The sequence below is a fragment of the Micropterus dolomieu genome, linkage group LG18 (genome assembly GCF_021292245.1).
Source record: "Micropterus dolomieu isolate WLL.071019.BEF.003 ecotype Adirondacks linkage group LG18, ASM2129224v1, whole genome shotgun sequence".
Lineage (NCBI taxonomy): Eukaryota > Metazoa > Chordata > Actinopteri > Centrarchiformes > Centrarchidae > Micropterus > Micropterus dolomieu.
In genome coordinates, this window is record NC_060167.1 from 28,199,251 (window position 1) to 28,221,004 (window position 21,754).

At 42.7% G+C, this 21,754-nt stretch overlaps 2 protein-coding genes across 5 annotated transcripts in view; both read right to left on the reverse strand.

Moving 5' to 3' along the window:
* Positions 1 to 318: 318 nt before the first annotated feature.
* Positions 319 to 15,074, reverse strand: ubap2a (ubiquitin associated protein 2a). 4 transcript variants are annotated; one of them, XM_046028391.1, is made up of 28 exons: positions 14,185 to 14,776; positions 13,804 to 13,902; positions 12,964 to 13,101; positions 11,376 to 11,453; positions 11,017 to 11,127; positions 8,620 to 8,782; positions 8,426 to 8,506; positions 8,278 to 8,341; positions 7,710 to 7,807; positions 7,472 to 7,530; positions 7,312 to 7,382; positions 6,874 to 7,057; positions 6,451 to 6,721; positions 6,029 to 6,327; positions 5,557 to 5,783; positions 5,117 to 5,396; positions 4,622 to 4,661; positions 4,350 to 4,512; positions 3,984 to 4,023; positions 3,116 to 3,431; positions 2,907 to 2,998; positions 2,638 to 2,688; positions 2,444 to 2,537; positions 1,940 to 2,356; positions 1,647 to 1,751; positions 1,488 to 1,555; positions 1,181 to 1,372; positions 319 to 1,102 (listed from the first exon to the last, which is right to left on the reverse strand). In XM_046028391.1, the coding sequence occupies exons 3-28, from the start codon at positions 13,057 to 13,059 to the stop codon at positions 1,007 to 1,009; spliced, it is 3,756 nt and encodes a 1,251-aa protein (XP_045884347.1). In that variant the 5' UTR covers positions 13,060 to 13,101; positions 13,804 to 13,902; positions 14,185 to 14,776; the 3' UTR covers positions 319 to 1,006. The 4 variants fall into 4 exon arrangements, with proteins under 4 accessions (XP_045884347.1, XP_045884344.1, XP_045884345.1 ...); XM_046028388.1 differs by having other exon boundaries at positions 3,984 to 4,026; XM_046028389.1 differs by lacking the exons at positions 13,804 to 13,902; positions 14,185 to 14,776 and adding an exon at positions 14,945 to 15,074 and having other exon boundaries at positions 3,984 to 4,026.
* Positions 15,075 to 15,249: 175 nt separating this feature from the next.
* The window catches only part of dcaf12 (DDB1 and CUL4 associated factor 12), a 15,820-nt gene continuing 9,315 nt past the window's right edge, over positions 15,250 to 21,754 (reverse strand). Inside the window, exons 4-9 of the mRNA XM_046029396.1 lie at positions 19,440 to 19,500; positions 19,046 to 19,239; positions 18,232 to 18,297; positions 17,887 to 18,049; positions 17,411 to 17,589; positions 15,250 to 17,218 (exon numbers count right to left, since the gene is read on the reverse strand). Coding sequence (XP_045885352.1) covers positions 17,060 to 17,218; positions 17,411 to 17,589; positions 17,887 to 18,049; positions 18,232 to 18,297; positions 19,046 to 19,239; positions 19,440 to 19,500 — 822 coding nt within the window. The 3' untranslated portion in view covers positions 15,250 to 17,059. The remainder of the gene's footprint in view (positions 17,219 to 17,410; positions 17,590 to 17,886; positions 18,050 to 18,231; positions 18,298 to 19,045; positions 19,240 to 19,439; positions 19,501 to 21,754) is intronic.

The window sequence follows — 21,754 nt, forward strand, 5'->3', positions numbered from 1 at the left end:
GGTGGTGGTGTAATGGTGTGGGGGATATTTTCTTGGCACACTTTGGGCCCCTTAGTACCAATTAAGCATTGTTTAACTGTCCAGCTCTACTAGTGTAATGGCCATCTTCTGGTATCTCCTCCATGCTATCCTGAGACTATGCTGGGAGACGCAGCAAACTTTCTTGCGACAGCATGTATGGATGTCCCATCCTGGAGGAGCTGGACTACCTGTGCAACCTGAATGGGCTGCAGGAACCGTCTCATGCTACCAGTAAAAAAACCCCTTGTGGGTCTGAAAAACAATGTGATAGGTAAATATTGATGCCAGACCCATACACACTGTTCATAACTTTTAATTTGGACAACAGGGATTAAACCAATGTTAAAATGACATCAAATCCAAGGCCTGGCTGGTCAAACCAGCCAACTACTAAGAGTTGAGGAATGATAGACAGATGGAGGGAAATAAAAGAAAAATCAAGCTATCAACTCAAGTCACCCTCAATATAAGGATTCACAGATGCGGGAGACCAAAGTTACAAACGTATTTCATCTAAAATAAAAAAAGGCCTTTGCCGTGAAAATGATGTGTAGAATCTATGTACATCATTCTGAATTCATGTATGCATACAAAAAAAATCCATATCACAAGATGCTTGTGTTCAAGTATATTCATCAACTTCATCTCCATGATTTAGCATTCTCGTCTTTCCACATTTTTTTGAAATAAAATGTCCTTCGAAATTAAAAACCAAAATGCAGAAAACCACATTTTATGTCCTACCAATACATATATACTGTATAAATACATACATAAATATATTTTACATACAACAGCCATAAATTTGAAAAGGGGATATACAGAGCAAAGGGGGGGGAGGGGGGGTGGTAGTGTGTGTTTTAGCTTGTGTTGTAAAATGGTTTGTCCCTCTATGATCTTGTCAGTCAAATAGCAGGTGTGGTGCTGTGTGTTGGTGTCCGTCCACACGCACGCGCGCACACACCCCTCTGTAGATGTGGCTATCTCAGTTGGCCCAGTAGGGGGAGCTGCCGTAGCTCGACTTGTTGACTTGGCTCTTCTGCTGCAGGTTGCTGGACTGGCCACGCTGGCTGGGACCACCCTGAACATGGAAAGACATACGTATAAACATCTCAAACTCCCACCTGGGAAATAGCAGAAAAATATCTGCAAGCGTTACCTGTCCATCCTGAGCTAGATGGTGGTGCAGCAGCTGTGAGTGCGGTTGCTGGTGAGGCAGGATGTGGAGGAACGGGGCTGGTGCATAGCCTCCAGGAGCTGCTCCAGGGTTCAGAGGCCCTGGACCCCCCAGTGCCGATGGCAGGCTGAAGGGAGGAGGGGTCCCTGCATGGAATCCTTGCTTATCAAAAGACTGCCGTCGGAGGATAAAGGACAAATTAGACTCAAAACTTAATTACTCATTAGTATAAGCACCAACTATACAGACTACAGAGTGGGTTGGGGGGGTTGAGGTGTTTGAGGCTCACCTGGGTCTTATTGTAAACACTTCCACTGATATCTGGCACGCCCGAGTTACTGGACGTCACTGAGACGCCTAGCAGAAAGACAGCAACAACATTAACACATTATAATTTGAAAGACCTTTTTAAAAACATTAGAAACATTGAGTGTTTTTTCCTTCTTACCTTTCCCGGGCCCAGTAGCAGCAGATTTGGCTTGTGCCTGTGAGGAGGAGTTGTATCCTTTACTGTAGTCCACTCCTGCTGGCCCTGCTGTCAGCTCCTCATACCCTGGACAGGAAAACATCAACTTCAGAGTTCAAACAATACACACTATTGCCTGTGAAAGAAAATTCACACAACAACATTATTAATAATAAGATTTGGGGAATTACTTAACCCAGAATCAAATGAATTTCCTAACTGTAAACATATATATATTTTTTTAAAACATAAATTAATTGGTGTTGCTCACTAACCTGAGCTGAAGGTGTGTTGGCCGTAGCCGCTGGGCTGCTGCTGTGTCTGCTGCTGGAACGGGCTAGCCGAGGGATTTCCCAGACCAAGGCCCATACTGTGCTGCTTGGCTGAGGCTGGTCCTGGGCCCCCGGGAGGAACAAACATGGTGGGGCCATACGGGAAGGCAGCAGCACTGGGTACGGCGCCGGGCATCCCAGCGTAGTAAGGCAGGCCTGTGTAGCTGTAGCCCGGAGGCAGAAAAGCCTGCTGACTGTTGTGGTGCTGTGGCTGGCCCTGGGGCTGAGGCTGGGCCTGAGGAGGCTGAGGCTGGGTCTGGCTCTGTCCTTGGCTCTGGCCCTGGGGAGGCTGCGGGGCCGCAAGGCTTGTTGGGGGTGCCGGGGAGGTGGAGTCATTCCTGCCAAACTTTGTGACTTCACCTACCAAACAGGAGAGGTGTCAGCTGAAGAAAAACACTTTTCTTTTTAAATTTTCAACAAGGTAAGCAAAGGGTGAAGGTGCTTTACCTGAGTAGGGGTTGTTGGCTATGCTTCCGTCTCTGCCAGAGAGAGTCGCTGTGGGTCCAGGGAATGTGATTCCATAGTAATCCTGCAACGAGGGCTAAAAGGGGAAGAAGGGGATCAGGAGAAGCGCCACAGCAACCAAACAAGCTAAAAAGACTAGAGAAGAAATCAAGTGCTGTCCCAAGGCTGAGGCTCACCATTGGCAGTCTGGACTGGAGCATATGGAGGTCTTCGTAGCCATATATCTGCTGTGAAACACAAAATGCAAAATATATCAAAATAAAAACTTATGTATATAGTAACTGAAAACAAAGACTACATCTCCATTGGTTCTCTGAGAGGGCGTTCAAGATTTGCAAGTGACTCATCACTGGCAGAAGTACAGAATGATCTTTACTTCATGACAGCTAACAACTGAACTAAACAAGTACACTACAATGACTCTAGATCATGAGGGGCTACTTACTGGGTATGCTGGCAGCAGCCCCCCTGGGCCCATGATGTACTGGTTGGGCAGTAGAGGAGGCACTCCCTGGGACAGGTTAGGAGGAGCTTTACCTGTCAGTACGACACAATTACCGTGATTTTCATTGTTTTGTTTTATCGTGGGAGCACTACAATGAATGAAAACAACCAATCACACATTAACATCCCCAGTGTCTGAGTTGTGTGTACCAGTGGCAGAGGAGAGCAGGGCTGTGGTCCGTGGTGCAGTGAGGTTGGAAGTGGCAGTAGCTCCATTGGAGCCAAGTCCCAGCACTGTGCTGGTGGCGGCAGCAGAGTGAATTCCACTAGTGCCGGCAATAGCGCCAACTACGCTGCTCATGTTGCCCATGTTGGGCATGTTGGCCAGGTGGCTGATGCTGCTGCTACTGTTGCTGCTGATGTGGTTCGAGTGGAGTGCTGAGACGGAGGGCTGTGATGACGTGTAAGAGCCAGAGGATGGAGCCAGAGAGTTAATGCTGCTGCTGTCCACACTGGTGTACTGTGTCTGTAAGGACAGAGAGGAAGGCGGAGATGGGTTAAATTTGAAGTTAGTCCGTTTCAGATTTCATTTAGCAATACATGCAAGCACTGTCTGTGTACTGGCATTTATATACTGCAGATCAGGAGTCTTTAACCTTTTCTACACTGTGGACACCCAGGTGGCATTGGTCCATTATTCTCCATATTTCCGTGCCATTAATCATGTTTTAATTGTCCTCTGTAATACTTGCATGGAGTATGAGCTTTGAAATATGATCATATTTATGCCAATTCCATTGCTGGAATATTTGAATGTATAACTGTAAGTCAAGTAATTACATTTTTATGATCCATCCTGTTCTATCTTCAAACTTGCACTAAAATCCCTTTAATTGTGGCAGTGATTTTAATTTTAGTACCATTCAGTGTCCTGTTGCATGAACATGGTAGCATGTACTAATGGAAGACTGACAATGCTGAAACCATGCAGTTTTCATGCAGTGGCTGCCAATCATTACAGAGGATAAGTCATAATACAGAGCCCATCGTGCCTGTGGAAGACAAGGCAGGTACTTACAGTGAGAGAGCTGGAGCCCAGAGCCGAAACTGAGGAATGACTGCTGACATGGCCGTGGAGCAAAGGCAGAGAGGAAGGAGTAATGATCAGTGTAGTGTTGTGGCAATAACAACTTTACAATATTTTAGTTTGTACATCCTTCCTCAATTTAATTATCAAGCTTAATTTTTTAATAGATGCAAGAGACAATTTTCAACATTAACAAAGTAACACTTTCTTAATGTATCATTATATATTCATAAATACATTTGCATTAGAAAATATAGATATAATTCATGCTCCCAAACATGGTCCAAGAGCTAGTAAATTTAACATTGCAATGAATTTAAAAGGTGGTCATCAGTCTGCCATGTGTATATGGGTTACCTGTTGAGTGCGTTGAGCTGGCTGGCTGAGGGCAAGTCCGGTGCCAGGTTGGAGTTGTGTGCAGGCAGTGTGGATGATAAGTGGGAGGAGGGTGCTGAGGCACCGTTGGTGCTGATGTTCAGAGACGGCGACTCTGGCTTCGGTGTGGAGGACGCTGATGAAGCTGAGAGGAGAAAGAAAGAAATGATCTTTATTTGTAATAGACTCAAAACAGCATAGCGTAAGAAAGGTGGCAGACATCTGAACAAATAAATCAGTAGTAGGTAACTTACTGTCTAAAGCAGCAGACGTCCTTACACCATTGAGACCATTCTGGAAATACGAAAAATGCAGCTCAGTGTTGGAATACTGACAGATCAAGATCACTACCATATCTAAGTAACAAACATACACAGGACAAGCAAGACTTTGTGTGATGACTACATTCACTATATAAAAGAGGTGAAAATCAATGGGAAAATCTTCTGGTCAGGAATTGCTGCCAAAACAGTTAAATCAATCTAAGTTCACACGGTCTGACAGTTTCCCTACACGAGGGTGACCCTTGTGAAACCTGTGACTTATGATCTGCAATTTCTCAGTGTCACACTGTTTATACAAGACACAGACATGTGATGCTGTCGTCTACTTTGCAGCTTGAACAACAACATTTTTCCCCACTCAAGGAATATCTGAAATTGGACTATTTCTCATCTCAGTCAACAGTTAAGCAGTAAGTAAGCAGTAAAAGGCAGGATCAGTCTTTCCTCTTGGCCATTTCTACTCACCATGACTGGCCCTGTGGCCTCTTTGCTCTGGGAAAAGGCCAGTCGCGTGTGAGGGGGCATGGTCCCATCGTAACTTCCGCCCACTGTGGAGAAGTGAGAGGAGGGTACAGAAGGAGGGGTGGTTGAGGTTGATGAAGATGATGGTAGGTTGGTGGAGCTGGCAGTCCCTAATGAGGAAGGAGGGAGGCTGGGCAACGCCACTGAAGAGGAGTGATATACTGGCTCTGATGAGGAGAGGGGCAGAGGCAGGGCAACGGAGAGAGGACTTCCCAGCGACTCACTGCAGGGAGCAAAGAAGAACAAGTTATTACATCAAATTAGCTCAGATCCGGAATTTGATATATTAGGACATAAATGTTGCTTTATATCTGTGTATTTATATCTGTTTCTGCAATAACATATATTCTAAAGAGATGCTAATCAGTCAGCAGTGTTAGTACCTGAGCGGTTTGGAGTACAGGCTTGTCTGGCTCTGTGTCCCTGGTCCTGGTGCAGGTGGTGCTGGGACAGAGGCCGGCGTGGACTCCCTTGATGCCACATTCACGCAATTGTCCACAACTCCAAACTCCGGCAATGCCGACTCTGAGCCAAAGTCTAGCGCTCCAAACTGGAGGTTTAGCCCGGGGACGTCAGCCGAGCCTGGCATCTCTACCGCCGTGGAGGGGATCTGCCAGGAAGGAGGGAAAGACAGTCAGGTTTCAGGACCATGATATGAATTTCATATAACTACTTGTATTTGGTCATTTATAGAGGATAGCATGCATTGTTGCCTTGACAATCACGCAAAATCTCAGCCCCACACAGAGATAACATTTAGATTAAAAGCGTAATTAAAGAGAAGACACATCGGAGTGCATTGGAGTGCATCGGATTGCGATTGCAACCTTCTGTCCATCAACATGCGTCCCCTACCTTCGATGTGGGAGGTATCCTTCGTTTCTGGCCTCTGAGCTGTGCCCGTTGCTGCTGTGGCGTACTGCTGCCCTGAGGGTCCAGCCCTGCGCTGGGGGCAGGAGGTTTAGCACCAGCCATTACTGGGCCTGCCTGTGCTGGCGTGCTGATGTGCTGGGGACCAGGCGAGGCTAAAGCAGGGGGCGCTTGTTGTTGTGATGGAGGACTGGGTTGACGTGCCAGAGGCAGGGAGGGGCCAGTGTGCCTCTGAACCAGCTGGCTCAATACAAGAGAAGGCTCAGGCTGCAGGCCAAACTCACCTGCAAGAAAACAAGACACACAGGCACAGAACAAGGATTTTAGAAACAGGTATATGAACCGTACATGCCTGCAATACATGTGACAAACACAGACATACGTGACCGCCCCATGTGAACACTTACGGCTGAACTGCGAGGACAGCGACGTGGTGTTGGATTCTGAGGCCTTTATGTCCCAGGTGGATGAGGAGGGTGGAGGCACAGGTGCTCCCAAGCCTGGCAGTCGGCCAATGGAGACATTGCTTCCTTGGGTGCTGGCAGGTGGCGCGGCCTGGGATGAGGGTAGTGGACCCAAGCCAGGACCCTTCAGCTGTTCCAGTATCTGAGCTCCAGCGCTGGGCTGAGTCCTTTTGATCTGGCCCAAGTCCCCAAAACCAGCTCCCAGAACTGACGACTGGCAAAGACAGGTAGAGAGAGTGTAATCACAGTTTGTGTTATTTCTGTGTATTTGTTTTTTGTTTTTTTTAACATATGATAAATTAAGGAATGTGTATGACAAAAAACAAAACAACAGAGGGTGCAGAGTATTAAAAGGGACAGTCTTACCAGAGCAGCATGAGCGTAGCTTGTGCTACTGGTGGCGTTGCGGATAGGGGGCGGCTGCGGCTGCTGCTGATGCGGTGGCTGGTGGTGGTGGGAGTTGGTGAAGACCAGACTCTGAGAGGAAGAGGAGGAAGGTGGTTCTCTTCCTCCTCCCACAGGCTTCTGCAGTAGAGAGGTAATGTCCACACTAATACAGAAACAGTTGGTAAAGTCAATTAGAAAATGGATGCAGGACACGCGAAGTCAAATGTTGAAAATGTAATATGTTGTAAATCCTCTCTGACATTGACTTTCCATTGCCAACCTAACTTTACGATACATCAAAAGTTAATTCTTTGCTGACAGACTTTTACCAGTAGAGTGAACTGAAACTACCAAGCACCTTGGTCCACCAAAAAATCCTTGTTACACTGCAATAAGAGTGTTATGGCAGTTACTTACCTTTGCCCAGGTGTGATGTGATTCTCAGCAGCAGGTGCACATGAGGAGGTGAACACTTTGGTCTCTGAGAGCTGCAAAAACACAAGAGAATGAAGTGTTTTAAATAGAGAACCAAAACATTTTACTGTGATTGACAGACTCCTCCTTTGTGTCAACTCACACTAACATCCTCACTCCAGTCCTCAGGTGTCCAGTCTTCCATGGTATTCCTCCAGGCAACTACAGGACAACCAATCATGAGTCACAATGTTCAAGAACAGGGTGGATGAGCTTATGTACAATTTTCATAAAATACACAGAGCTAAACAGTAATGTCCGCTCAATACACTGAATATATTTGTCTACCACAGAACTGCCTTTGTATGTCAAGAGTCGCATATCTGCTCTGGAGACTTCACCTGTCCCATCTGTGCTGTTGTTGGCCACTGTGTCCCACACCTCAGTTTGTGTGGTCCCCGTCCCAGCCTGTGAGGTGTAGTCCGCAGGATTAAACGTCCTGAGGAAGAGTCAAGGAGAGGTTTATTTAGTTATGCAGCAATAAATGAAATGGGCAGGGAGTGGTTGACCATGTGTGGAATCAGATTAAAATAACTGTTTCCCCCAATAAAAAGTGTCTGGGGTAAAACTGTTTATTATTTATACTATTTAGGCCAACTTCCATTGGAAGAGGGGACAACTTATTGCTTCAGCCTTTGGGTTTTTGGTGCTGTGTAGAAGGTTAGGTGGGCCACGTTTATGAATTTATTCAGAAATCACATCTGAAGGCGACTGGTGACTAAAGGCTCACAATCTTTTAAGAGCAAACACATCACAAAGTTAGCTGCAGGAAGAATGCACCACTTGTACTCAAACAAACAAAAATCACATGCATCTTTTCCCGGCCTGAAAAACACTCGGGTAATATATAATTTTCACCTAAAAGTATGTGAAAACCACTGCGAGTGTGCGTGAGTGTTGACACCATACCCCATGCCCTGGGCTGAGAACCGGCTTCCTGCTGGTGCTCTGCCTCTGCCTCGACCCCCAGCTCCTGCACAACATTCATACAAAAGTGAACAACCTCCACTCAAGTGTTGGCCTGTAGACAGGTCTGTTAATGTGCTGAAATACTCACCTCGGCCACCTCTGACCCTCCGACCTCGATCTGAACCTCTGTCCACTGGAGTCACCTCCACGCCATTTTCCTCTGGACGTGCTGTTTAATAACAGTGCGGCACATTAATAACAGTGTGATGTAATCAAACAGACCAAGCTACAGAAGAGATGGGGGACTCTGAACTCCATTCATGTGAATTTTGGACGCCATACCCTGTCGGCTGCGACTGGCCACCTTGCCCTTGCGGTTGGCAGCTGCACGGCCCTTGCTAGCCTCCCTCTCTCCTTTTTTCTCCCTGTTCTCCTTGTTCTCCTTGCTTTCTGATGGACCCTCCTTCACTAGGGGCTTCTTCTTCCCTACCGTCTCCCATGAGGTCTAAACACAGAACAGGAAAGGAAGGACAGTAAAGAAATAATCATTAAAAAAAACAAAACAATTAATTAAAACATGTAACAACAAAATTAAACAAGGTAAAGGATTAGTGAAACTAGAGCACAAACACATATATTTAATGTGTTTGCTTATTGCACTAGCTTAAAAACTATCGCCAACAGTCAAACAAGATTATCAACACTTGACATAAAGCTACTGAAGTAAGCAAAGCAGGCAGTGCAGCTTTTATTTAAAATATGTTCTTCTTGGCCTTTATTTCAGTGACACTTCACAGTTTTACCATGTTGAAGTAGACTCTGGTGTTCTGCAGTTGGTTGAAAACGGCATTTCAACTTGTGTATTTTGTTCAAGAGGATAAAGACACTCTAGCAAACACTACAGGGCACTATATAAACATTTCTGGAAACAGTTACAGAAAGGCTGTGAAGCGGGCTATTTTTTGACCATCAGTATATACTAGAGTGTGCATTATGCAGCTGTGTTATGTAAGAACAACAGATATCATATGACGGCTTGTAATTGGTAGATATTCAATGTTAAATGACAGATTGAAATTAAGGGCAAATAACATTCACAGGACATACTGTGTTACTCATTTAATAGTTTAGAATTACTCTTCTCTTATGCCATACCTACTCTTACAGCATAGGAAACCTCACTCAGTAACCATTCATTTTGTTTATGACAGTTAATATCTTTAAGAATACAGCAGAAGCAGATGTAATCAGAGGGTTGCATTATATATCATATCAGTAGACACTTCCAGGTAAAGGGGAAAACCAGCGATTTGCTATTTTTGGATTTCCACGAAATCAAAACAACACGATGGGTAGCTGTCTGGCTGGCTGCCCTGCCCTACAGCCTCTCCTCGCCATCTGTGCTGGCTGGTATTCTTCAGAAATGTTGGGACACTCACTCGGACTCGCAGCACACAGGCAGAACACCACCAAAGTGTTTGCCAGACATTTGGTAGCCTGTTTGACTGCTTTCTGAGCAGGAGAGGGAAAACATGGTGTACAATAGTGTTGTCTTTATTAAAGAGGACAGTCACTGTGGCAAAGGACAGCTTAGAGAGATTATAGTGCCAAACAATGTTTTTTTCCCCCCCTAATATTATTATTATTATTATTATTATTATTATTATTATTATCATCATTAACAGCAAAACTGAATGCGTTTCACATTTGTTCATCTTCTGAGCATGTTAGAACTTGAAATCTAGCGTAAATGTGAAGCAATGCTTCATTTTTTCTTGAGATAAATGGAGATATTAAATATCTTTCTATAATTCTTGCAGTCTGACAGGCTGTCTACACAGTGTGTTTCAGCTGCGTTTTTCACTTATTTATCTCACATAACTGATACAGCAGATATTCTTTTTTAATCAATACAATGGTCTTCACAAGCTTGCATTCGCTTTACATGTGTTTTAAAAAGTGAAAGTGTATTGGGCTTTGAGTGCTGCTGAAAACACGGATGGCTACACACATCCTGTGTAGATGCTGATGGAGGACATGCTGCTTTCACTACACAGCCTGTGCAGACATGGTGTTAATCTACAATGGTTAAAAAAATCTGCACAGTGACAGACCTCTGCTTGAAGTCGGCCGGTGCTATACTAGGAATTTTGTGACGTCAGATTCCGCGTACTAATATGAATGATAAAACGCTGTCCGGCCCTAACAGGTCCAACTCAACTAAGAGTCATTGAGATGTCAGTCAAATAGTCTTTACACTCGTACACAGTCCTGACAAAGGTCTCGCGGTGTGCGTGGCACAGCAACTTACACACTTCCAGTCTTGCGCAAAAGGCTTAAGCCATGGCAGTGAACCAGCATGCACAAAACCAGCACCATGTTAGCAGCTGAGATAAATGGAATTCTGCCATCATTAAGGTTATAAATTACACCTGTGCCTTTCTTACTGTGACATAGAAAAACGTCTGCTGTGAAAACGGTCTATCTGATTAGTGGCAGCGCAAGTACAATTTGAAAGTTAAAGAATGAATGATTATTATAATTATTTTTACGATGTGCACATTTCCCAAATTTAAATCACACATCACGGTAAAAACAATTATCGTATGGGGCTGCTGCATATTTTGCCTTCCAAACAAAATAAATCTATTTACAGTAGATTAAATAGCAAATTCTTATAGTACGACAATGTATATCAGTTGTTCAATATGAGATTAAATAAGATGCAATGTAATTTACCATGTCCGAGGTGCTCTCTAGGAGGAAGTTGATGGCTCTACTAACATCCTCATTGCAGTCGTGGAGCGCTACCATGCACTCATCCTGGTTCTTCCCAGTCACCTCCATCAGCTGATAAAAGCAACACTTATCATATTAGAAATGTCTGGGAGTCAACAAAAGGTATACTGATGACAAAATGCACCGGTTTTGCACCGCATGACAGTACAAGTCATGGCGTCACTCACAGCATCAATTGTGCATTTTCCTTGTGTTCACATAAAGTACTGAAGTCATGGAAGAATGTGACAGCCCAGCCTGACTTTGCCTTGTAGCCAGAGCCTTGAATTGTATGGCAAATGCCAAAAATTGTTTCTCACCTGGTTGACTTTGTCCTCAAAGTCAGCATCATTCTTGTCATAGATCATCTGGGCGAGCCGGATCTGTTCAGCAGTAGCCTGCAACACAAAGACCAACGTGTAAGGTTTTGGTTAACAGGAGAAAAAAGGGAAAAACAAAGTAAATCCACCCAGTGGCCACTTAATTAGGCACACCTGAAAAATGTCATGAAATCCAATACAACAGCTCATTTATAAATTCTACCTTTACAAAATAATAATGTTCATAATAATGTTCAGTTTTGACTGACCCATTCAAAGAGCTATTAATTTAACTATACGTATGTTACACTTTCTATGAAACTAATGCATACCTACTAGGGCTGTTTTGTGTACATTGTGGACAATATTGCAATTTGCGATTCGATTACAATAGAACTAATAATAGGTACTATGAGTCTACTTGCTTAATTATCAAGGAATGCGCAAAATACTGACATATTGAAATGTGTATTTCTCAAATTGAACAACAATAAACAATATTTATAACAATAACAAGTAAAACAGAACAAGGGGAGCGTCAAAACCTTTTTTAAATGTCCCGCCCCATCCAGCCTCTGATTGGTCGGTTGACGAAAAGTGACTGACACGTTGACTTTATGAAAAGTCCTTGTTTTCTTCTGTCTTACTGCTTTAGCTGCTGACGACGTCTCTCTGTCTCTGTCACAGAGCGACCGAGGCACCGGCATTTCTCTCAGTGCTCCGGTGGCCAAATATGTTATATATATATATATGAGGAAGGGGGTTACGGTAGGTTGTTGTCTTAAAAGTTACTCGCACACTGCCTATAAATCATTTCTCTCATTGCATGTAGTCTTATCTGTTTTTAGGGGCACATGTGAGAGCCCGATGTGGGCGCAGCTAATGAGCAGACTGCACAGCACACAGATAAGAGAGAGTCTCACACACTTTTTCTGTTTTATTAAATCGCACCCTTTTTGCGGTTATGTAATCGCACAAGATGACATCGCGATTGCGATTAGATTAATCGTGCAGCCCTAATACCTACAATGCGTTATACTGTGCTATAGCAATGTATAATTATAGAATGTGTTATTGTTGTAAAGCATTATGTATTTATATTATAGATTTTTTTTTATTTATTTTAAATTTATTTATTTATTATGTGCACTTAGAACTATAATTATACATTGCTATAAGCACAATATAATGCATTATAAGTATGTTTATAATGCACTAAGGATGTGGGCGTCATAGAAAGTGTTACTGGTTTTTCTCATCTTTTGCTCACCACATATACAAACATGAAGGGGGAAGAATATTAGAAACATATTTCAAAATAATGCAGTCCACACCACCACTAACTACAACCACAGTAATAAACATGTAGCTGAATTAACACCTCTTGGAAATGTTTTGACAAAAGCTTAATTGTATAGGTGTACCAAAAAGGATTAATGAAATTGTTAGCTTGGTTTTCATCAACTATTACTATTATCACTTTTAAAAGTCAATGTAATATGTAGCCTGAAAAAGGGAGGTTTGCTTGCATAATGTGTGGCTGAGAGGAGGGTGAAGTTTTCATGTTCATGTGGTTTCGGTGGCTCACCTGTATCTGTTTCTGTGGTTGTGATGTGTGAGCGGCAGCAGGCAGCACTTTTTCCCGAGGGCCCCGGGCCTTGTCGCCGCCCAGCGAGCTCATCATATACAGTATATACAAAACTCTGTATGTACAAAATAGAAAAATCTGCAAAGGAAACAAGAAAAATAGAAGAATCATCCAACAGTTGTTAAATCCACCGACTATGTAAAAAAAAAAAAAAAAAAAAAGACCACACACACACACACACACACACACACACACACACAGTCAGTTCGTTCAGGAGAGCCTCAGTACTTCCCATGTGTGCGTACATAGAAGGAAATACAGATTTAATACCAGAAATATGTGACTGTGAGCAGAGATAAGCCTAATTGCACAATCATGAATACTGCCCCTATGGAGGCTTTAAGACATACAGTTGGCCTGGTGACAGAACAGCTATACTGAAAATCTAGGTCAAGGAGGGAGAGTGACCCAGTGTCCTCTTACAAACAGCACAGACCACCAAGTGTGTGAGGAGAATGACAACACACCCTGACCCCACATGGCCTCTAACTGCCAGATAGTGTGCAGCAACCAAGATAATAATGTCTGTGTGTATATGCATAGGCTACATACATACCACAACATCATAAACTACTGCAGTAAAATGCAGTATTTTGCTCTGTGTATTTAAAAACGGAGTCTTGTACAATTTGTACCTTGCTGCAAAGTGTGTATGATAGCGAAAACCAAGCACTAATAATTTTTATTTGTCAAATATTAGTCTGAATCTTATATACATGCAGGGTCGAAACATACTGAGGATCCATTACTAGAGTGATTCCTCCAGATAGCCATACTGACCCATTTGTTTTATGTCAGAGAACAATAGCGATCCAGCTTCAAGCGCCTGAGTGACGATGGAAAACGCACTGCTGCCATTGGCTGTTGGACTGAACAAAGCTAATGCAAAAAAGGACGAACTGGCTTTAAATGCAATTTCAGTCAAAAATGTAAAGATCTATTTTTATAACTAAGAAACCCGAGGCAGCAGCAGCAATTTTTATTCACCAAATTAAATATTGACATATCATTACGCTTATGAATGTCGACAGTCTTAGACACAAACAATAACAAAACAATTTTGCAGTAACGTTGACTCTCCACATTAATTTGGCCACTCAGAAATTACAAATATCTGTTAACTGACACGTATGTGTTTACGTACATTTACATCTAACTTACCTGGGTAACGTTACGTCTACCCAACTGTCAATTAACTGAGCCACAATTTATTTTAGTAATAACGAAGCAGCGGAGCGTTGTTTTGGACCAATGCTAACGTTAGCCCGTTGCTGTTAGGTTACTTATTTATTGAGTCTGCATAAGGGACTACTCGATAACGTTAACGGTTGACATGCATATCTTCCAGAAACAAATCCGATCCTCGTAGCGTCGTTTTAGACTGAAGACTGACCGACTTGGTGCTGTTAGTACTAGAATCCCTTTGTCCCCGCTAGCATGAACTCAAGCTAGCTACTGGCATGCTAATGCTGACACTACACTGTTTCTGAACAAACGGTGGGGGTGAAGCTAGCCGTAGCTAATGAAGCTATTTAAATCTGTTCCAAGTTGACAGCAGACGACCGTCGAACTGGTCTTATGTGTAATTATAGATCCGCGGGGTTATCTAACGACAGCCTCAGTTACACCGGGCTTGTCCTCGACATCTACACAACAGGCTAGCCTGCTAACAACATAGCGTTAGCTGTATTAAATCTTAAGAAAAGGGCCTCGCAGTGGAGCTCAATCCCATCCCGACATTGCTCGCCGGGAAACAAGACACCAGAAAAATTGCGAAAGACATCCCTCACAACCCCGCGGAAGCGAAACAACGAAGCCAGCGAGCAACAATTTCAGCGACAACGCCCTTACATATATGGTTTAAACGCGTTGAAATACAGAAAATGAACTTGAAAAACATAAGAAATTTTGTTTTTGTTACCTGCTAACACGCTTCACTCGGCCAGCAGTAGACAGGGTGGTCACGTGACGTGCACTACCGCGGTGGATGCTCTCCTCCCCGGGTCACAACTAACTTCTCAATTAACCTTCAACGCTCACTATGAGATACGCCGTTAAATCTATAACTGATGTTGGACTTTAGTGTATAAATACCTCCACCCCCCCCCCGATGTTGCCATATTATTAATGGCAACATCTGAATTAGCAGTGACCCATTTTAATACAAAGGGAAATATTTAAACTGGATCCCTATCAAACATGAAAAAAAGAAACATTACATCAATATACATTTTATTTTTATTATTTACTCTTTTTAAAGATTTAATAGCTTGTTTTTTTCCCCAGATGTTTCTATCTTACAATATCCTCAGATTCTGTCATTTGTAAAAACATTCATGAGGCATGTATTTAAAAAAAACAGGGCATCACCAAGTAGACAGATCAATCCACACACTTCCTCAGACATATACATAAAAATGTATGCAATTGTCCCTATGTATTTTACACATACATATACACATTTATATATAAAATACACTTTTAAAAGTGTTGGCTATTTGTTCAATTTGTGGTCGTAATTGGGGTTTCTCTTTTCAATCAGTCATTATCATGAAAACTGGAGAGATGTTCCATGTAGAAAAGGAAAACTATGATCGCCTGTGGCAGTCTTTCACAGAAAGACTTGAGCAAGGCAAAAAACGTAACTCAAGCCTACCCTGCCTCTACCAAACAAGGAAAACAGCAGACTAACTCACTCCTTAGTACAAAAAGAGGGAACAGAAAACTGTGACAACAAATGTATGTGCCTGCAGCACCTCACTCCAGTCCAACAGTTCTGATGGATGGTTGAGCTACTTAAGATAATCTCCCTACTTGTGGAGCAGTCTCAGAATCCAGTAATTAAAGGCTCCTCCATCTATCAATCATCATATTTGATGATACTCAACTTGCTGCCAAAACTTAAAATCTTAGGGTCAATTCTCTAGTAACACCAGAGCGGTTACAGATCAGGATTTGAACACCACTGGTGGACAAACTGTCTGAAAGCGTTCTGGTCCAAGAGAGCAGGAACTTGAGCAAAGGGCAAAAAGACAATATGTCCTTCAAAAGAAGCAGATATAAACACCCCCGACCAACCCAATAAAAGGTGGCAGAGAAACTGGAAAATAAATACAAAAGAAAATTAGAACATCAGCAGGGGTGTGCCAGTCAAATTACACAGTCAAAAAATAAAATACGGTTTGGTGGAATTGATTCGTAGCAGAACACTGCATTTAGCAATCTTAATGTTTCTCCTTTACATCATCTCAGTGAGAAAGAACACAAAGTCCCATTTTGATTGGCTTCTTCATTTTACTTCCGGCAGGAGAAGAGAGAAGTTCTTTGTGATTGTTGATAGACAGGACGGGTTGTTCCACCCAGTACATATTTCTCTCTCAAACGTCAAACTGAACTCTAGCTCAGTCCTTCAAAACTGTAGTCTCTTCAGTCCTTCTCCCGCTCTCTTTATTGCTGTCCGTTTCAGTGAGAATGAAAAGGGAACTTTTGGGAGAAAAAATCCACATGTATTTTACAAAGACCACAGAGGAAGCAGCAGTAAACACTATCCTTACATACAAAAACAAGCCAGCAAAAGACCACAGCCTAATCCCTGCGGGTTGGATGTAAATGTTTTAAATGATGAGAATGTTATTACTTTATTCTTAATGTTTCTCAAAACTCTTCTGAGTTCCTTAGTGGCAGACTTCGCAGCTCTTGAGAAAACTAGTAGTTAATTCTTCGTACATTTTTATATAAAAAAAAAATACAGAGTTGTTGAGGAGGAAGGAGCAAAGGAATAACTGAAGGAGAACAGATAGTGTAATGGTGGACACAGACATACACAACAACAATATTCAAAGCCGTGATAGGGTGGGGGCAAGATCATGCTCCTGAGTCCACGTGTGAGCAAAACAGAGTGACAATTCAATGAGCAAGAGGGAGACCAAAGATGGGTGGTGTCAACAGACTTGAGGAGGGAGAGGGATGGAGGGACTGGTTAAGTAAAAATCTTGGACGAGGATGTAGTGACAGAGCGATGGAGGAGACAAAGAGGCTAGCTCCACAGTCCAGCGTAGTTGCCGTGCAGGCCAGAACAGAGTGGTCCGCCTGCCACGAACAGCTTGGTGCCAGAGTCGTCGTAACAGTGAGTGTACACTGCGTTGGGGAAGGAATGAATGTCCGAGAAGTAACTCCTCCACGTCTCATCGTGGTTCTGAAAGCCAAAGAAGAAGAGTTGGAGAGAAAGAGAAGGAGAGGGGGGTTACAGGTGAGATGAGAATAAAGGAAGTAATCTATAATACGGTGCTAGAACATTTGTTCATTCCTTTCCAAATAAATAAATAAATACATAAATGGAGATCTTTATTATAGACAAAAAAAAAAAAAAAAAAAAAAAAAAGTGTACCAGCCAGCCTTTTCCTGTAGCGAGCTTGAGGATGCCATCTCCTGGGCACTTCCGGTAAACCCCGGCTGGATTTAAAGGGTTCTCCAGGAATCTCTGGGCCCGGATGTCGTAGAAGAGAAGAGAACCTTGGCCGGTGCCCACCGTCACAATGTGCTCATAGAAACTCACTGAACGGATCCCTGCACAGACACAGACGTCTTAAATGCAAAGCTACTCAAAAGTAAATCATCAATCCTCCCTGCTTTATTGTGCTTTCTGACTTTAAAGCTGGACCCTTGTATTCCTCGAGTTATAGGATCACAGACAGACATTACTGTACAGCCACAACTGTTATGCAGTTATAATATGGCTTATTCATTTGTTTCCTTTAAAGAACTGGGAAATGTCTTTAACTTGCAAACATTTAATGAAGTGGTTTAGGGAGGCCAACTCTGCTTGGACTATTAGCTTCTTTTAGAAGTTTACAGATCACTTACCGCTTCCTCTCTCTCTGGAATTGACGGACTTGATGCTGTGTGTAGGCTGCCGTGGGTCCAGGAAGGAAACGTGGGCCTGAGAACCCACAGCATACACTGACCAGTCCTGTCCATATGCCAGACACACATTCTCTTTGCAGTGAGGCAGCTTGGTAGACAGTATCTAGAGGGAGACGCCGCAGAATGGTAAATGGGAAACAAATACGACTTCAGCTGTCATCACTGAAATTAAGATCAAGAACAGTCTTTCTCCGTATAGTCTAAAACACTGAGTGTGAATATGCACAGCTATTCAGGAGCTCCATAAAATAAGAAGTGTAAGTTGGGCAACTGATGTCACTGTACCTTGCACAAGTTGTGCTCAGCTTTCCAGAGGTGGAAATAGCCATCCAAGGACACAGCACCCAGTTCCTGAGAAGGGAAAAACAACATGGCAGGACAGACGTAAATGACTGCAGCTGAGGCAGAACCCAGAAATAACAGGTACTACCAATCAAATTATCGTCAACCTCAGTGTTTTAAGTGTCAAATTCTCTTCCCTGTTGGCTTGAAAAGACATTGTTGAAGTCCCTTCATAGGACAATACAGTGTTCAGCTTGAATACTGGTTACATTGTATTCCTCTGGTGACCCACTTTCACAGCATTAATAAATAAATCAAAACATCCGTAGAAAATTTCCAAACCACCAATTTTCAAGTCGAATCCTCTGCTGTCCATCTGTATCCTCAGTATGTTTCAAACACTCCTTTCTTCCCCAAATATGGCATAAAATATGGGTAAATACACAGCTTCTGTTTGTTGCTAGCTCAGTGAAGCATTTACATTTGTTACATATCACTACGTTTGCTTAACCTGGTGCGTGTAACAAACAGCTCATGGCACAAGTATTTAGCCAGATTTTGAAAGTGCAGGTAAACAGGTTCTATGGATGTGTTACTACTTAAAACAGCAGCAAATTCCCTGCATCACATAGAGAAAGAGAAATCTCCTGATAACCATTAACCCTCATGAATATGTATCATTGTAAAATTTCATTTAAGTTATTGGACCCACATTATGTATCTGTCATATCCTGTGTTTTTCTGGAAACTGGCAGAAATATTTCACTGACAACACAATCAGGTGGTTTCCCAACAGCTACGTCAGGATGAACCTTACATTGTGGTTGTTGTTGAAGGCCAGAGCGCGGACTTTACAGTTGTATGGGTTGGTGTACTCCTTTGGGATGTCCTTGAGGGCACGGTGAGAGATGTGGGCATAGGAGGGTACCGACTCCTCATTCTGACTGCGCTCTGCTTGGCTCATTACTTCCTCTGTCACCTCCCACAGGCCCATGGAGCCATCTCTGGAACCTAGGAATTTCAACACATGAGACGCAACTACATTACAGCCCAGACTATGTTTCTACCAACTACATACAAAATGGGACACACGTCAACGGGGTATGCAGAGGGCACTGACTTGAAATCAGGAAAACTTAAAAAGGAAAGAAAGGACTTATGTAGGCGTGTACATGTTCATTTATACAGCTTAGCTCATACAGACAACTCACCGGAAACCGCCATGTTGTCACTGATCCATGCTATCGAGAAGATCCAATCATTGTGACCATCCTGAAAAACAAATGGCTACTATGTAAAAGCAAAACAACTAGTCTTACAAATACTTGTGTGCTTCTGGCTGAATTGCTGAACAGCTAAAGCTGGCTGGGCATTACAGTCAGCATGTTACCCACTCAAGTTTAGGATGTTAGCACAGAAATATTAGCATGCTATGTTAGCATTAAGTTCAAAGTACAGCCTGTGCTCATGTCGCCACTTTCTTGTTGAAAGCAAGTAGGGCTGCAACTAACCACTATTTTGATAGTCGATTAATCTATCGATTATTGAAACGAATAATTGACTATTCGGATTATGAATCGCAAAATGACACAATGCCTCTCATTTAGCTATTAGCCTTTAAATTAAACCTGAGGTTGTTTTAAACATGTGCTAATTAAATACAGCTTTCAAAAATGCATCTTTTAAAGAACATTTCTTCTGCAGCAAAAGAAAGTTCCACAGAAATCACTAATATAAGCAGCTGATCTGCGGTTTAGTGACGGAGCAGCTTTCACACCAGTACTGCAACACCCCGGGACAAAGTGACACTATATACAAAGAAAGGAATAACGTCATGCATTACATTTGCCGAATTTACAAGAGGGGATCAATAATAAAGATTTTGTAGTAGACAGCGTTTTACAACATTTATATAGTTTCCCCTAACTCAACAACTCTCAAAACCCCGTGTTTTTTAAGGGAGATTGGGGCGGACACCGCCTCACGCACAGACAGGAGAACTGTTTTCTCTTCTTTAGAAAGTATGAAATTGTCCGGTGTTGTCTAATCTTGTGCACTCGGCAGCAACACGTTCTCCAGCTGGGAGTGTCGCCATGAGCAATGCATTGTTTATGATTGTAAAGTCAGGGCACATCTGGAATGTGAACGCGGCTGTTGTTTATCATAATTATGTGCTACTCACAGCACCATTACTGTAACAATCAATCAAATTGACTAACTGTATAGAAAATGTTTCAGATCATAAGTAGTCCGTAAGGAGTAACACGGCTTTAACGTGAAGCTAGCTCGCTAACTATCTTACCGAGACGAGTAGTCATCATCCACAGAGACACAACGTTACACGCATCCTCTTGAGATGCTCCGGTGTTTTTCCAGGAGAGTGAATAGTGAAATGCTGCCATACTCTGGAGGTTTTACGTTGTGAAGGTGTTACTGCAGCTCTGATGTTGTTTTAGTAACTACTGTTCACATCACTTTACTCCGTTAAGCCGATGGTGTCGCTACGGACCGATGACGTCATGAATTCGTTGGCAATGAGTTTAATAATCTATTTTTGTTTACTATGTCGATTAGTTGTTGCACTCCTAAAAGCAAGGGGGGTAAATATTATATAAACTATATATTATTCTGTAAGTTGACTTGCAACAACTTGTATAGCTACATCCATGCCTTTAACCATTTCATTGAATAAATTATTAAATCAAAGTAATTTTTTCAAAGTTTGTTTTTACTTGTAAAACAAGTGCAAAATATATATAACCTACCCCCCACAAATATATTTTATTTTGATGTGTCTGCAGTGGACAGCATGCGTCAACAGCATAAAAAGTGATCAAGTGGAACTCAATATACAGTGGGTACGGACTTTCACTCTTTGTTTCATTGCAGCCATTTTCCAAAAATCAAAAAAGTTCATTTTATTTCTCAGTAATGTACACTCAGCACCCCATTTTGACAGAAAAAAAACAGAAATGTAGAAATTTTTGCAAATTTATTCAAAAAGAAAAACTGAAATATCACATGGTCATAAGTATTCAGACCCTTTAGCGTGACACTCATATTTAACTCAGGTGCTGTCTATTTCTTCTGATCATCCTTGAGATGGTTCTACACCTTCATTTGAGTCCAGCTGTGTTTGATTATACTGATTGGACTTGATTAGGAAAGCCACACACCTGTCTATATAAGACCTTACAGCTCACAGTGCATGTCAGAGCAAATGAGAATCATGAGGTCAAAGGAACTGCCTGAAGAGCTCAGAGACAGAATTGTGGCAAGGCACAGATCTGGCCAAGGTTACAAAAAAATTTCTGCTGCACTTAAGGTTCCTAAGAGCACAGTGGCCTCCATAATCCTCAAATGGAAGACGTTTGGGACGACCAGAACCCTTCCTAGAGCTGGCCGTCCGGCCAAACTGAGCTATCGGGGGAGAAGAGCCTTGGTGAGAGAGGTAAAGAAGAACCCAAAGGTCACTGTGGCTGAGCTCCAGAGATGCAGTCGGGAGATGGGAGAAAGTTGTAGTAAG

Bases quoted from the DNA above. Each gene is read 5' to 3' on its own strand.
- ubap2a (XM_046028389.1), bottom strand. From the start codon at position 13,059: ATGATGAGCTCGCTGGGCGGCGACAAGGCCCGGGGCCCTCGGGAAAAA. The intron at 11,128-11,375 runs GTGAGAAACAAT...TGCTTTTATCAG, and splicing joins TTGAGGACAAAGTCAACCAG to CTGATGGAGGTGACTGGGAA. The intron at 6,328-6,450 runs GTAAGTGTTCAC...GTTTTCTTGCAG, and splicing joins GCTGTCCTCGCAGTTCAGCC to GTGAGTTTGGCCTGCAGCCT.